Source organism: Tamandua tetradactyla, chromosome 2 (assembly GCF_023851605.1).
Source record: "Tamandua tetradactyla isolate mTamTet1 chromosome 2, mTamTet1.pri, whole genome shotgun sequence".
In the NCBI taxonomy this organism is placed as follows: Eukaryota; Metazoa; Chordata; class Mammalia; order Pilosa; family Myrmecophagidae; genus Tamandua; species Tamandua tetradactyla.
The window spans coordinates 142,703,800-142,720,019 of NC_135328.1; the positions used below are offsets into that span (position 1 = coordinate 142,703,800).

The window sequence follows — 16,220 nt, forward strand, 5'->3', positions numbered from 1 at the left end:
GTGCAGCTCCAGTATTTGGGAGTGCCTCTTTTCCTCTGGGTTGAAGTGGCCTTCTGTCACTGAACATCTGATATCATGCGCCAGGCAGGCAGGGAGGTGATAGGCTCAGTGGTGAGGCCCTGGCTGTCTGCATTTGACCCAGGTGTCCCCAGGCTCCACCTTATGTAGTCTGCCCCTGAGTCACTCTGGAGGTTGCTGAGTTCAAACAAAACATCGCTGTGTCCTCCCATGCAAGTTACTAGCATGAGAGAGTATTCCCATCATCCAGTCCACTGGCTCCAGGAAAGGTAAGTGAACTCTAATAGGCACTGCCACCCAGCTCCCAGAGCATTCCCTGGCACTAAATAATATCTACCTTTAAATGCAGTTGCAGCTATGCAGGTAGATATTATTTAACCCTCCAGAAAATCCCAAAATTCCATCTCCACTTGACCAAGCAAATGGGAATCCCAAGTGTGGGGTATAATAGCAGCCCTATTTATTTTCATTATAATGATTTTTAATATATCTCCTCTCCTTCAGTCGCTAAGTGTCTGTATTGGGTCATTTTTCCTCCTATATATCTTAGCATAGCTTGTTTACTTATCTAAGTAGTCATTTGATATGAAATGGTTTTGTCCCTCACATCCGAAGAAGTAGAAGAATGATGACCAAGTAGGATTCATCCCAGGTATGCAAGGATGGTTCAACATAAGAAAATCAATTAATGTAATACACCATATCAACAAATCAAAGCAGAAAAATCACATGATCATCTCAATTGATGCAGAGAAGGCATTTGACAAGATTCAACATCCTTTCCTGTTGAAAACACTTCAAAGGATAGGAATACAAGGGAACTTCCTTAAAATGATAGAGGGAATATATGAAAAACCCACAGCTAATATCATCCTCAATGGGGAAAAATTGAAAACTTTCCCCCTAAGATCAGGAACAAGACAAGGATGTCCATTATCACCACTATTATTCAACATCGTGTTGGAGGTTCTAGCCAGAGCAATTAGACAAGAAAAAAGAAACACAAGGCATCAAAATTGGAAAGGAAGAAGTAAAACTATCACTGTTTGCAGACGATATGATACTATACGTCGAAAACCCGGAAAAATCCACAACAAAACTACTAGAGCTAATAAATGAGTACAGCAAAGTAGCAGGTTACAAGATCAACATTCAAAAATCTGTAGTGTTTCTATACACTAGCAATGAACAAGCTGAGGGGGAAATCAAGAAACGAATTCCATTTACAATTGCAACTAAAAATAAAGTACTTAGGAATAAATTTAACTAAAGAGACAGAAGACCTATACAAAAAAAACTACAAAAAACTGTTAAAAGAAATCACAGAAGACCTAAATAGATGGAAGGGCATACCGTGTTCATGGATTGGAAGACTAAATATAGTTAAGATCTCAATCCTACCTAAATTGATTTACAGATTCAATGCAATACCAATCAAAATCCCAACAACTTATTTTTCGGAAATAGAAAAACCAATAAGCAAATTTATCTGGAAGGGAAGTGTGCCCCTAATTGCTAAAAGTATCTTGAGGAAAAAAAACGAAGCTGGAGGTCTCACGCTGCTGGACTTTAAGGCATATTGTGAAGCCACAGTGGTCAAAACAGCATGGTATTGGCATAAAGATAGATATATCGACCAATGGAATCGAATAGAGTGCTCAGATATAGACCCTCTCATCTATGGACATTTGATCTTTGATAAGGCAGTCAAGCCAATTCACCTGGGACAGAACAGTCTCTTCAATAAATGGTGCCTAGAGAACTGGATATCCATATGCAAAAGAATGAAAGAGGACCCATATCTCACACCCTATACAAAAGTTAACTCAAAACGGATCAAAGATCTAAACATTAGGTCTAAGACCATAAAACAGTTAGAGGAAAATGTAGGGAGATATCTTATGAAACTTACAATTGGAGGCAGTTTTATGGACCTTGAACCTAAAGCAAGAGCAGTGAAGAAAGAAATAAATAAATGGGAGCTCCTCAAAATTGAACACTTTTGTGCATCAAAGAACTTCATCAAGAAAGTAGAAAGACAGCCTACACAATGGGAGACAATATTTGGAAACGACATATCAGATAAAGGTCTAGCATCCAGAATTTATAAAGAGATTGTTCAACTCAACAACAAAAAGACAGCCAACCCAATTACAAAATGGGAAAAAGACTTGAACAGACACCTCTCAGAAGAGGAAATACAAATGGCCAAAAGGCACATGAAGAGATGCTCAATGTCCCTGGCCATTACAGAAATGCAAATCAAAACCACAATGAGATATCATCTCACACCCACCAGAATGGCCATTATCAACAAAACAGAAAATGACAAGTGCTGGAGAGGATGCGGAGAAAGAGGCACACTTATCCACTGTTGGTGGGAATGTCAAATGATGCAAGCACTGTGGAAGGCAGTTTGGCGGTTCCTCAAAAAGCTGAATATAGAATTGCCATACGACCCAGCAATGCCATTGCTAGGTATCTACTCAAAGGACTTAAGGGCAAAGACACAAACGGACATTTGCACACCAATGTTGATAGCAGCATTATTTACAATTGCAAAGAGATGGAAACAGCCAAAATGTCCATCAACAGACGAGTGGCTAAACAAACTGTGGTATATACATATGATGGAATATTATGCAGCTTTAAGACAGAATAAACTTATGAAGCATGTAATAACATGGATGGACCTAGAGAACATTATGCTGAGTGAGACTAGCCAAAAACTAAAGGACAAATACTGTATGGTCCCACTGATGTGAACCGACATTCGAGAATAAACTTGGAATATGTCATTGGTAACAGAGAACATCAGGAGTTAGAAACAGGGTAAGATAATGGGTAATTGGAGCTGAAGGGATACAGACTGTGCAACAGGACTAGATACAAAAACTCAAAAATGGACAGCACAATACTACCTAATTGTAATGTAATTATGTTAAAACACTGAATGAAGCTGCATCTGAGCTATAGTTTTTTTTGTTGTTGTTGTTTTTTATATATTTTTTGTATTTTTTATTTTTTTCTCTATATTTTATTTCTATTTCTGTTGTCTTGCTATTTCTTTTTCTAAATCGATGCAAATGTACTAAGAAATGATGATCATACATCTATGTGATGATATTGAGAATTACTGATTGCATATATAGAATGGAAAAAAAAAAAAGTAGAGGAAAGAAACAGAAAGAAAAAGCCTACTGCCTGAGAATTTTTCTTTTGTTAGTTTTTTCCCCTATCCTATGATCATCCCTCATTTTAACTTATCTACTTAAAAAGTATTTATGGGGAACATAATACCACCAGGCACTGGGTTTAAATTCAGAAACTACTTTTGCTTAATAAAGGATTTAAATTTTTGAGTTATTATTCATCAAAGAGAAGACGTTTTCATTTGAATTGATGACATAATGTGGTTGGCCATTACAGTCTTTTGGGCTGGTTTTACATTTTTGTAACAGGGTGATTAGCTGTGTTTAGTCTTCTATTAGCAGAGGAAAGAAATGTGTAGAAAGAGCTCTACTTCAGATCACAAACCAAAGGTAACAAGAGGTAGGAGTAAAACTGGCATTTATTTTCAGGACCAGACTGGATGATTTAGTCACGGTAGGAAAAAGGAATTGGTTTAAGGAGAAATCAGGAAAAAAAAATATTCTACAAACAATTAATGTAATTACTATGATGGTTCAGTTAAGTAAAATGATGATTCTATGACATCATGAAAGAGAATTTTAAATAATTTTTCTACTCCTAACAAGAATATTCTCTTTTGATTCTTAATGACTAGCTTTAAATACATGAATGTTTTCTTTTTTCTTGGCCTTTCATGTTGCTTATAAAGGCCATCGATACAACTCATTGTTTCTCCAAAATAAAGTTAACCCGAAATCAGTAGATTTGGAATATTCGTTATCGTTAAAATTAGGGACATTATGGGTTTGTGTTTTTCAGCGTTTGTTACAGAATCCATTAATGCAGGGTGACAAGTCAGTACAAAGCAGTGAGTCACCCCTGGGTTAAGCAGGAGGCTTCTCAGGGGTCACAGAGAAAGTCAGCGTCGACCCAGGCTTGAGGCCGGGGTCATATCCCAAGGCTGTCTGAATCCTTTGTCTGCAGAGCCGCATGGACTCTCGAGTGGGGGCCACAATCCTTTGATAATGGAGCTTTTTACTGGGAGATAGTCTGATGTGAAGGTATAAGGTCATGCTAACATAATTCTGTATTGTGTTTGCTCAGCGGCAGACATTTTGTTTTAAAAGTAGGTTTGCTGGAGAGAGCTCTTGATCCACACACAGGTGAGGGAGTCGCTTGGCTGCACAGATTATATGTGGTTTCTTTTGTTGTTGTTGTTTTCATTTTTTTTATTAGAGAAGCTGTAGCTTTACAGAAAAACCATGCATAAAATAGATTTTCCATACATCACACTATTACTGACGTCTTATGTGGTACATTTGTTAAAATTGATAAATAACATTTTTCTCTTTGAACTAATAACTAAACTGCATGATTTACATTAGTGTTCACTGTTTGTGTAGTATACTCCTATGCATTTCTTTTTTTAAAAAAATTTAATTCTAATTGCATATATACAACCTAAAATTTCCCTTCTTAACCACATTCACATAACTCAGTGCTGCTAATATGTGCGCATTGTTGTACCACCATCACCATCACCCACTCTCAAAACTGTTCCCTCTATCCAAATAGAAACTGTTTAGTTTAACTCCCTATTCCCCTAACATCAACCTGGCCACTGATAACCTGTATTCTAGTTTCTGACTCTTATTTGCTTAATCTGATTATTTCATATTAGTGAGATCATCCAATATTTGTTCTTTTGTGTCTAGTTTATTTCCTCCAACATGATGTCTTCAAGATTCACCCATGTGTAGCAGGTATCAGAACTTAATTCATTTTTATGGTTGAATAATATTTCACTGTATGTATATACCACACTTTATCCAGTCATTGGTTGATATTGCTCCATCTTTTGGCAATTGTGAATAATGCTGCTGTGAACATCAGTGTGCGAGTATCTGTTTGAGTCCTTGCTTTCAATTCTTTTGGGTATATACCAAGAAATGGGATTGCCAGGTATGCTCAACTCTCTGAGGAAGCGCCAAACTTTCTTTCACAGCAGCTGACTTTTTTACATTCCCACCAGCAATACATGAGTGTTCCTGTTTCTTCACATCTTCAATTACACTTGTACTTTTCCATTTTTTTTAACAGTACGCATTCTAGTGGGTGTGAAATGGTATCTCATTGTGGTTTTGATTTGCATTTCCCTAATAGCTAATGATGTTGAGCATCTTCTCACATGCCTTTTGGCCATTTGTTTTTCTTCTTTGGCGAGATGTCTGTTCAAGACTTTTGCCCATTTTTAAATTGGGTCATTTGTCTTTGTATTATTGGGTTGTAGGATATCTTTATGTACTCTGGATGATATTAAACCCTTATCAGATATGTGGTGTCAAAATATTTTCTCCCATTCTGTAGTTGTCTTTTTACTTACCTGATCATGTCATCAGTGCATGAAAGTTTTTAATTTTGATGAGGTCCATCCTAATTATGTGTTTTTTTCTTTTGTCATTTGTCTTTTGGATATAAACGTCTGAGAAACCATCGCCTAACACAAGATCCTGAAGGTGCTTCTGGATGTTTTCTACTACAACTTTTATAGTTCTGGTTTTATATTTAGATATTTGGCCCATTTTTAGCTAATTTTCTGTATAGTGGGAGTTATATTCTTTTGCAGTTTTTACAACACCATTTGTTGAAGAAACTTTTGTTTCCCAGTTGAGTGGACTTGGCACCCTTGTCAAAAGTCTGTTGGTCATAAATATAAGGGTTGATTTCTAAACTCTCAATTGGATTCCATTAGTCTATATATCTGTCCTTATTCCAGGACCATACTGTTTTGATTACTGTGGCTGTGTAATAAGTTTAAGTGTCAGTAAGTGTGAGTCTTAAAACTTTGTTCTTCTGTTTCAAGATGGCTTTGGTTATTCAGTACCCATTACCCCTCCATAGTAACTTGATGGTGGGTTTTCCATCTCTGCAAGGAAGACTATTGAAATATTGACTGGGATTGTGTTGAATTTGTTCATTGTTTTGTATAGACTTGTCATCTTAAGATTTAGTCTTTCAACCCACGAGCACGGTGGGGATGGCAGGGTCAAGGTCAGGGCCCAGGAACAGTTTAACCAAGCACACCACGGAATTCTGATTCAGGTGGTCTGAAACCACACTTCGGAAACTCTTATCTCAACATAGTGCAGCAGAGAAAAGGGGGGGATTGTGAGCTCAGACTGCCTGGGGCTGGTGTGTCTCCACCACCACAGGACACATGCCTGATGTCCTCCTCTATAAAATGAGGCTACGAATGGTGGCCACCTCTTGGGGTGCTGGGGAACTACATTAAATTATCCCTGGGAAACCCACGGAGTGCCGTAAGTGCGGTGGCAGTGGTGGTGGTAGTTAATGTGAGTAATTTAAGATTATAGTGGGCATAAAAATGAAAATAACAAGTATTGCATTGCTGCCGGGAATGTAAAATGGTGTAGCTGCTGTGGAAAACAGTTTAGTGGTTCCTCAGAAAGTTAACTCTAGAATTATTATATTATCTAGCAATTTCACCTCTAGGTATATCCAAAAGAATTAAAACAGGGACTAGAATAGGTATTTGCACACCGATCTTCTGTAGAGCCATTATTCACAATTGCCAAAGGGTAGAAACAACCTAACAGCCATTATCAGATGAATGGATAAACACAATATGGTCTCTGCACACAATGGACTGTTACTCAGCCATAAAAAGGAATGAATTTCTGATACAAGTGACAAAATGGATGAGCCTGGAAGACATCATGTTGCATGAAATAAGCCAGACACTAAAGGACAAGCCCAGTTTGAGTCCTCTTATATGAAATACTTAGAATAAACAAATTCATAGAGATGGAAAGTAGAAGACAGGTTGCCAGGGGCAGCAGACAGGAGGAATGGGGAGTTAATATTTAATGGATGCGGAGTTTCTGTTTGGGGTGAATCCTTTTGGTAATGGATGGTGGTGATGGTAGTGCAGCACTGTGAATGTAGTCAGTGCCCCTGAATATGTGCTTGAAAGTGGTTGTGTTATATAGATGCTACTGCAATAAAAAATTTTTACCGACATAGTGTCAAATGTCCTGTTTGCTGCTTATTATCTGAATGACCCTGAGCAAGTTATTTAGCCTCTATCTCTAAACCTCAGTTTCCTTACTTATAAAATGGAAATAATAAAAGTACCCACCTCAGTCCCTGGACCAGATCAGTCCTTAGACCAAGAGGGCCCAACTTCTCCAGAACATCAGCTAGTTCTATCTCCCCATCTCATATTATTCACAGCCCCTTCCAATATGAAAAACTTAGAATGGCATTAGCCCAAATACCCCTAAAAAGTGGAACAGAAAGATCAAAGGTGATGGTGGAGTTATACAGAGAAGGTAGGGTTTAACAGATGAATATGATTGCTGAATCATTAATTGATATTTCTTTTAGTTTCCAGTATCTTAGAACAGCTAGAAGTAAAAACCTAAAATTGTGGAATTTTAACCCATACCAAACTCTGAAAATCTGTTCTACAACTAATTGTGATGCTGTGCTTTGAAATTTGTTTTTTTTTTTTTTGTACATATGTTATTTTGAACAGAAAAAAAAGTTGATTGTGATGATAAAAAAATATTTATTCCTTTTAGCCTCCTATATTCTGGAGCAGCGAGAGGATCGTATGGTAGCCCATGACAAACTTTGGGATCTGTCCTATAACTACTTGTTGAAGAGTGCTTTGAAAACTATTGCTTTTTTCTTTCTTTGCTTTGTATATATGTTATACAATAAAAAGTTTTTTTAAAAAGTACCCACCACAGAGGGTTGTTGCAAGGATAAAACAAGAAAGCATCTAGCACAATGCCTAGCACATTTGTTTACAGAAATGCATCTGGGTTTGTGACTGGGGCTCATCGTCCACACCCCTTACCCTCTTCAACCCAGCTCATGCTGTTGGGGCTCAGCATTGAGATCTGATTTTTTAGTTTTAATGCTTCAATGGGGTGATTTTTAAATTCCATTTCCTTAAGCAAAGCATGAAATACCAGATGATGACTTTAAAGAGACAAGTATATTATAACTTGAAGTTATATGAGGATGTACTGAATTACATAGTTAATTTGTGTCATGAAGTGTCCGGCGTCTGGTGTGACCCTTTGGAGGCATTTGCTAACGTATGCATCCTCTGTTTTCTTCCCAGATGAGCACCATGCCAGGACTGCCGACCAGACCCTGCTTTTATGATATAGACCTCGACACGGAGACAGAGCAAGTTAAAGGCTTGTTCTGATTTGAATAAAACTACCAGATGATCCCATTCAGGTAGGCTGTTGGCTTCTTTTTTTTAGTTCAAAACAGTATCTTTTATTTTTCTGATATTTATTGCCAAGGTGGTCTGATAAGTGATTTTCTTACTTGGCTGCTCCTGGGTGTGGCTGCACAGTTAGGTGGTGATGACAGACCAGTCACGCCATCCGTGAAGATGGGTGTGTTTAGGGCAGCTCTTGCTGCAGCGAAGGAAGCCTGGAAGCTCATTATTCTCTTTCCATAATTAAAACCATTTTCTACTCTGGTTGTAGAAGGGTAACTTACCTACCCCATACCATAGGACCGGAATCTTGGCTATGGCGCATTTATGCTCTTATATCCCTGGAAAGACATGATGGGCAGAGGGTGCAGCCTCCGACTCAGAGGCCCTGTGAGCTGGGGAATGGAGGGCAGCAGACACTGGCGCCTCATGGTTCACAGGGGCTGGGAAAGGTCTAGGGAGCCTGCCACTGGGGCCCTTGGTCTCATCCACATCCACAGTCCCTCCCCTTCAGTCCTTCGGCCACATGCACTGGCCTTTGTCCTGACTTCCCATCATGAAGAAAAATGACACTTCTCATCCCCCTCTTTGTAGCATTCCTCATCAAAAGTTTTAAAGGTGTGGAGCTGCTTTCCCCATTCCTTTTTTTTCTTTTTTTAATATTTTTACTGACAAATCTTCACACACATACAGTCCATACATGGTATGCAATCAGTGGCTCACAATACCATCACACAGTTGTGTATTCATCAGCATGATCATTTTTTTAGAACATTTGCATTTCTCCAAAAAAAGAAATAAAAAGAAATAACTCATATGTACATACCCCTTACACCGGCCTCTCATTTCCATCTACCCAATTTATTTTACCTTTTGTCCCCCCTATTATTTATTTATTTTTTATCAATATTTCTTTACTCATCTGTCCATACCCTGGATAAAAGGAGCATCAGATGCAAGGTTTCCACAATCACACAGTCACATTGTAAAAGCTATACCTTTATACAGTTATCTTCAATAATCAAGGCTACTGGAACCTAGGTCAACAGTTTCAGGTACTTTCTTCCAGCCACTCCAGTACACAATAAACTAAAAAGGGATATCTATGTAATGCATAAGAATAACCTCTAGGACAACCTCTTGACTCTGTTTGAAATCTCTCAGCCACTGAAACTTATCTCATTTCTTTCTTCCCTCTTTTGGTCAAGAAGACTTTCTCAATCCCTTGATGCCGAATTCCAGCTCATCCTGGGATTTCTGTCCCACGTTGTTAGGGACATTTATATCTCTGAGAGTCATGTCCCATGTAGAGGGGAGGGCAGTGAGTTCACCAGCCAAGTTGGCTTACAGAGAAAGAGGCCACATCTGAGCAACAAAAGAGGTTCTCTGGGGGTGACTCTTAGGCATAATTTTAAGTAGGCTTACCTTAGCCTTTGCAGGAATAAATTTCATAGGGGTAAACCCCAAGATTGAGAGCTCAGCCTATTGATTTGGCTGTCTCCACTGCTTGTGAGAATATGAGAAATTCTCCAAATGGGAAAGTTGAATATTTCCTCATTTTTCCCCATTGCCCCAAGGGGACCTTATAAATACTTCTTTATTCACTGCCCAAATCACTCTGGAATATATCAGGACATCATACTAGTTGTAACAAACCAACAAAATCTCACACCCTATTCAAAACTCCATGTACTTATGGTGTTCAACTAAACTGACCATACAACTTAAAATGGGTAATGCACTATCCAAAATATAAATCTTGCACCAACTAAACATCTCTCCCTTTGGTCTCCCATAGAAGTTGAAGTTTTGAAATATCTCCATCCCTTTTATCAAATATGCCCTTGCCATGTTCTCAAGATGCCATCCTTCCCCCAAAAGACCCCCAGTTGGTTCTCCCACTCACACCTGTTCCTGTTCCTTAGCCCAGCACACTCCCCCACCCTCTTGCCAGCATATCCTGGGCCTTGCAGATGGGCTTGCTCCACCTAGAGACCCTTCAGTCCTACCGTCTCTGAGTTACGGCTCCACACCAGACATAGAGGGTACCCACTGTTTATTTCACTACCAATAGTCAGCATGGGGAGATAGTCTCCCTTTTTTCTCTGGGTGAGATTAAGGCCTTGCTGATAATACACTAGAGACCTCCGCTATGTTGAGAAAGCAAGGAAGCACTTATGTGAAATGACATTAATTCATGGTGGGGGATTGTTTGTCTTGGTTGTGCGTGTGGTGTGTTGATTTTTGCTGAGGAGTGGAAGCTGCATCAAGTTTTAGTCACAATCACATCTTAAATCTTCTTCATCTCTTACAAAACTGCAGTAAGGAAAGCTAATGAAGAAGCCATAAACTTAAGCTTTGCTAGCAGTGTTACTTTGGTCCTACTGTAACTTTCTGCGTTTGAATGTCTTGCAAGTCCCAGCTTGGCCTCGGAAAAATAACAGCATCATCCCTCTTAAACCAAAAATTGACCCCTGTCCTAGCTGATATCCCTTTTCTTGTCAAGAATCCAAGACCAAGGCAATGTCTTTTCTTTGTCTGAAACAAAGAAAATGTCTTTGTCTGAGACATTGCTACGTTTTGTAGCATTGACTAAGACAATGCTACGTTCCTACCATTTTTCTCCAGAACAAGTGTGCACAATTCTCTCGTCTCTCAGATGGTATTTTTCCAGCCTTTGGTCAGCTTTTATTTGCTTTCCAAGTAAAACCCAGCTATATCTTAAAGATTGCAGGTAAGACTCAGGTAATGCCACAGGGGACCAGCCTTTGCTTCATTAATATATAGAGCTAAATCCTCTATTACATTGTAATAGCCTTGTTCCCTACAAAATGTCCCTCTCGTTTTAAGTTTAAGATTTGAGCAGAAGGCTTGGGGTTGGTAAGACTGGCATAGCCTGAGTATGGGCCTGGGACCAGCGTGGGCCTGGGGCCCCCTTGGCCACCACGACAGGCTGGGGCAGGTGTCCCCCAAGGCAGGAAGGTTCCAGGAGGCACAGCCTTCCCCACAGTCACACAGTGTTGAGGAGAGCGCAGTCCAGGTCCTCAGGACAGCAGGCTGCCCCTCCACCGCTCAGCGCTACCTCTTTCTTCGTAGCTGGTACATGTTGTAGTCATTTTGCCATCCCCTATCACATGTCGCCTGGCATTGGCCCAGTAAGCTGAGAATTCTTTTTATTTCAGGCCTGCAAAGACTCTGCCCAGAGAGGTCAACCACTCGCTAAGTTGAATAGCTAATGAGTACAAAAGCCAGGCCTCAACTGAGATCTTCTTTCCAAAGCCTTATGCCAGCCTTTAAGCCCAATCCAAACGACTTTTTATTTCAGCCACATTCTCAAAGACGACACCAGCTGGTTGAACAGATGGGTGTTTGTGGATAAGAAGGTGTTTTCTTAAAAAAACAACAACAAAATATACTGAAAGTTATGACTTTGTCAAAGTGCTTGTTAGTCTCAGCATACTTCATCCTCTGCTGAATGGCATTTGTATGGATGGTTTCTTTCCCTTTTTGAACCGCTAAATACTCTTGTAGGCTGCTGGGCGGTGATAAACACCCATCATTTGCCCCTTCTGGAGCAACTGAAAATGGATTCAGTACCCTAAGATAAAACCACTGTACAAAGCAAACATTGCCTCTTGGTGACTCCTCAACTTACAGATCCAGGAGACGTTCTTTCTGTTTCCAGTGCCCCCTCACCAGCAGCAGTCAGAGACCACAACTGATAATAGACAGACAAAGGCCTGTGGCTATTAAAAATGCATAGCATAAAATAGTGAGTCTTGGGTACACAGGTGATTCAGTGGTAGAATGTTCACCTTCCATGCAGGAGACCCGGGCTCAATTCCCAGAACATGCACCCCCCAAAAAACAGTAAGTCTTGTTTAAAAAAAAAAAAAAAAAGACAAATAAATAAATAGTAGGGGGTATATAAGGGATGAAAACAAAATTGGGTGGATGGAAATACTAGTGGTCCATGAGAGGGAAGGGTAAGTGGTATGGTATGTATGAGTTTTTTCTTTTTTCTTTTCCTTTTCTGTATTGATACAAATGTTCTAAAAAAATGATCACAGTGATGAATACACAACTATGTGATGATATTGTGAGCCACTGATTGTATACTGTGGATGTGTGATTTCTCAATAAAAATATTTTTTAAAAAAGGAGATCCTGGATCCCAGTCAGCTTGTATACATTTGGGCATAGGAAAAGGCAGGGCCTGGTTGGCTCTCATCCCTAACACAGATAGCAGACTGCAGACAAGCAGGCACGCTCCGTCACCTGGGAGCACATTCATTACTCCTTCAGGAACGTGCTGGAGACGTGGGCCACATGGAAAGAAGATTCCACTCAGCCAGCGCCTATTTTCTTTCCTTCTAGTTCCTTGCTTTTCCTATTTACCTCACCCTCGAGGAAATTATGTGAGATTTAATATATACTTGAGATGCCAAGAAATCAGCAGAATCTGAGCTCTTTGCTCCTTCTTACCAAGACTTTCACTATTGTCAGAATAAGGGTGTGATTCATTCCTTTGGACGGCACTAAATAGAACTCATTAAAATATGTTGTTTGTCCCAAAGAAACTGATCCTGCAGTGTTACTGTTTGAAGATGATTGGATTTGAGGGGATTGGTTTCTTTTTTTTTTTTTCCTCTCAGTTTCTCATTCTGGACCTTTATCACGTTTCTGAGCCTTCGTAGGTTTCAAATGAACATAATGAAGTCTGGCAAATTTCCTAAGATTTCAAATACTCCCTTACTTCATTCCAATGTGTGGAGCTACGTTTAGTACAGACTCAGTTTTACTCTGTTCCTGCTATAAAAGTTAGCTATTTACCAGAGAATTGTTTTTCTTGAATTACAAACACGGAAGGAAGCACAGTATCAGCTCATTTCTTCTCTAACCTGCCTGTAGGACAGAGATTTCCAATGATGCTTAATAATCATAAATGAATCTTGAGTAGGGATGGTGACACCAGCCCTTTTGTGGACTGGCCTGTGTATCCCCATGCTGTATCCCCATGCTCCCATCCTTGGGGCCAAGAGGGTCTCTTGGAGAGCACCTGGGCTCTGCAAATTTGGTCTTAAAATTGTCTTTTCAGAGAGTAGCTCAAAAGGTGTTCATCACCATTGTGCTTTAAGAGGAGTGTCATCAGTACATCACTGTAAGCCACCCTCAGAGGAGAAAGACCCCCTTATGTCATTCCATTTCCACCAGGGACCACCAGGGAAACCCAAATTACTAAAATAATCCTCATAGATATCTGAAAGATGGTGATACTTAAATCTCTTCTAGCTAACTAAAATGGAATATTTTGAAGCTTGGATGATAGCTATGAAATAATCTTAATTCCCTTGAAAGGAAACTTTCTTTGAGCACTATTTTTTTTCCCTTACAATTCCCATACTGATTGAATTTCATAGATTCTGTCTTCCAAACTATTTTTTCTGCTAAATAAACTTCCAACATTGTTTTTATTCCCACCAAATAAACAAAAAATGGATTCATTTTTACATCCTAATTTTAGCTCTTGCATTTCTGATGCTTTTCTTAAATCTATAATCAGACTTTCTGTACTTTTGCCAACCCTTCAAAAAATTTTTTAAATATGAAACCACAGATCCTTGAGAGCCTTTAAACACAAAACCGCGGGACACACAGCTAATGTGGCTAATCAACTGGTCGTCTACCGCCAGCTCTGGAGCAAGGAACGTATCATCCAACCTTGCCTGGTCACAGGTTTTCTCCAACTCCCCAAGCCCACCCTCCTTTCACCCCCTCACTCACTGAACCATCCAGTCCACTGTCACCTGAACCACTGCAGCCACGCTGGCCAACAGCTGCCTGGAGGAGCAAGCTCTGCCTTAACACCTAACATTTTTTCTTAATGCATCTGTTTTGTTTGCTCCCCTAATTTGAACTGAGCTTCAGAGGAGTATTTGAAGTTCCCAATCTTTGTCCTCCGTTTTCAAGCTAACCAAGCATCCTTTCTGGCCCCAGACCTCACGGGATTCTGTAGGAGTCAACACCCTCTATTTCAGCAGAGTCTGAACTCCTGGCCCAATAGATAAAGGCTTCTTTGTATAAGTTCAGATTGAAGTCCAAATAGTTGCATGTATCCTTTCCTAGAGTAGTAAAATATACTTGGCTGAGACTTAGGTGTTTTATTTTTTGTTGTCTTTGAAATACAGTGGGATCGCTTTTCTTTCTAAAAGACTGTAGGATTGATTCAGCAATTGCAAAGAATCTTAGCAGCAAAGCTTTGACAATTGCGAGGAGTTCCTGGTCCCCTCCCATCCATACTTTTCCTAAATGCATATTCAGACTGTGCCTTCTTTCCCTACTATAAAAGAGAAACTAAAATCTGAGGCTGGAGGATGCCTAATCTAAACTCCTGCAACTTCTTACTGCACGGGCTCCTAGAAACTTTGGTCACCAAATTTGGAAGTCCTGGAGTTTCTGCACATTCCCACATAAATCTTGTAGGAAGTTCAGAACCCCTGCACAGTATCTTTGCTGACTGTTGGTTACAGAGAAGTATAGAATCTGATTCTACACTTCCCATAAGTAAAAACATTCCAAACAGCCTTGTCCTGTTCAAAGAGCCATTTATCTGCTTTGGATTTTCTTCTGGTCTCAAACTTTAGAGCTATAATACAGTAACAGATTAACACCAGAAGAAAAATTGCTCTTGAACCACTGAAATATTTTTTTGTTTTGTTTTTCAGGCTCCTGAAACTCTTGAAACTACTCTTTGCCTTTTTGCTGCAGTTGGAGAAGAAAGTGAGTTTGAAATATGCCTGTTGTTACGCAATGCTGGTGGAATGGAGAAACAGGCCAAAGATTTACTTTTCTATCAAAAAGAATTCTGTTTGTAACAGTATTATGTTCAACCAAAGGACCTACATCAAGTTTGAAAGAAACTAATTCATTTTCTGTTTCTGCAAAGTTTACATTATGTACCATTGCTTACGCTTTAGGATGTGTGTTTTACTGGGGACCACGGGATTAAAAAGTATGAACCAAAAGGTAACATTTTTCACCATGGAGATATATTTTGTCTTTGAACTGAAAATAAATGTGTATCTAGAAAACCTATCAACAAGTTTTTAGTGCTAGATAAAGTCTGTTCTCTCTAGAGGTAACTGTTCGTGTAGAGCCAATTTCTAATTTCTAACACCAATTTCCTTGAAAATTGTGAAGGAAATTCCAGGGCTTTATATGCGTGTTAGGAAAATATATACACAGAATATCTGTGCACATATGCACAGAACTGTCTGGTCAATTGTGAAATCTACAGAGTGTTGAAGAATTTCACATCACTTGAAACAACGTACATTTTTTATCCAGAACTATTTGTCCGTGCCAGTTCACATCACTTGTCTAAAAACAAATGGGCTCATGGTAGTTTCTTCCTTCTACCAATATCTGAACGTCAATGGCCATTGAACTTTCTACGGCCCCAGGCTCCCGTAGGCCAAGGAAAAGTGACTCTTAGAGGTCGGGTGTTTGGCAAATGCTTTTCCTTTTGTCCAGCCTTTAATTCTCAGTGAAGAAATGTCCTGTGGCCTCTTCCCTGCCTCCGGGAGTTCCTGATCCTATGTTTCCTTTTTTTTTTTTTTCCTACAATCATACAAAGTTATATAAAAGTGAAAACAAAACAGAGGATTCAGAAAAAAAAAAAAACAGAAGATTCGGGAACAAACAAGAAGTAATTGTCCTCTAAGGAGTATAAGTAAAATGGTCACCATAAACATTAACTGTCCCCCAGGCACATCCTGCCCATATCCTCATGGTCAGATCTTTTCAG

General features: G+C 39.4%; 1 protein-coding gene across 3 annotated transcripts in view; it reads left to right on the forward strand.

Annotated features, from left to right (window-relative positions):
- MTHFD1L (methylenetetrahydrofolate dehydrogenase (NADP+ dependent) 1 like) overlaps window positions 1-15,945 on the forward strand; it is a 226,996-nt gene extending 211,051 nt beyond the window's left edge. For all 3 annotated transcript variants that reach the window (XM_077149268.1, XM_077149267.1, XM_077149269.1), the window contains exons 27-28: window positions 8,306-8,427; window positions 15,139-15,945. In XM_077149268.1, the coding sequence (XP_077005383.1) occupies window positions 8,306-8,395 (90 nt within the window). In that variant the 3' untranslated portion in view covers window positions 8,396-8,427; window positions 15,139-15,945. The remainder of the gene's footprint in view (window positions 1-8,305; window positions 8,428-15,138) is intronic.
- Window positions 15,946-16,220: the final 275 nt, after the last annotated feature.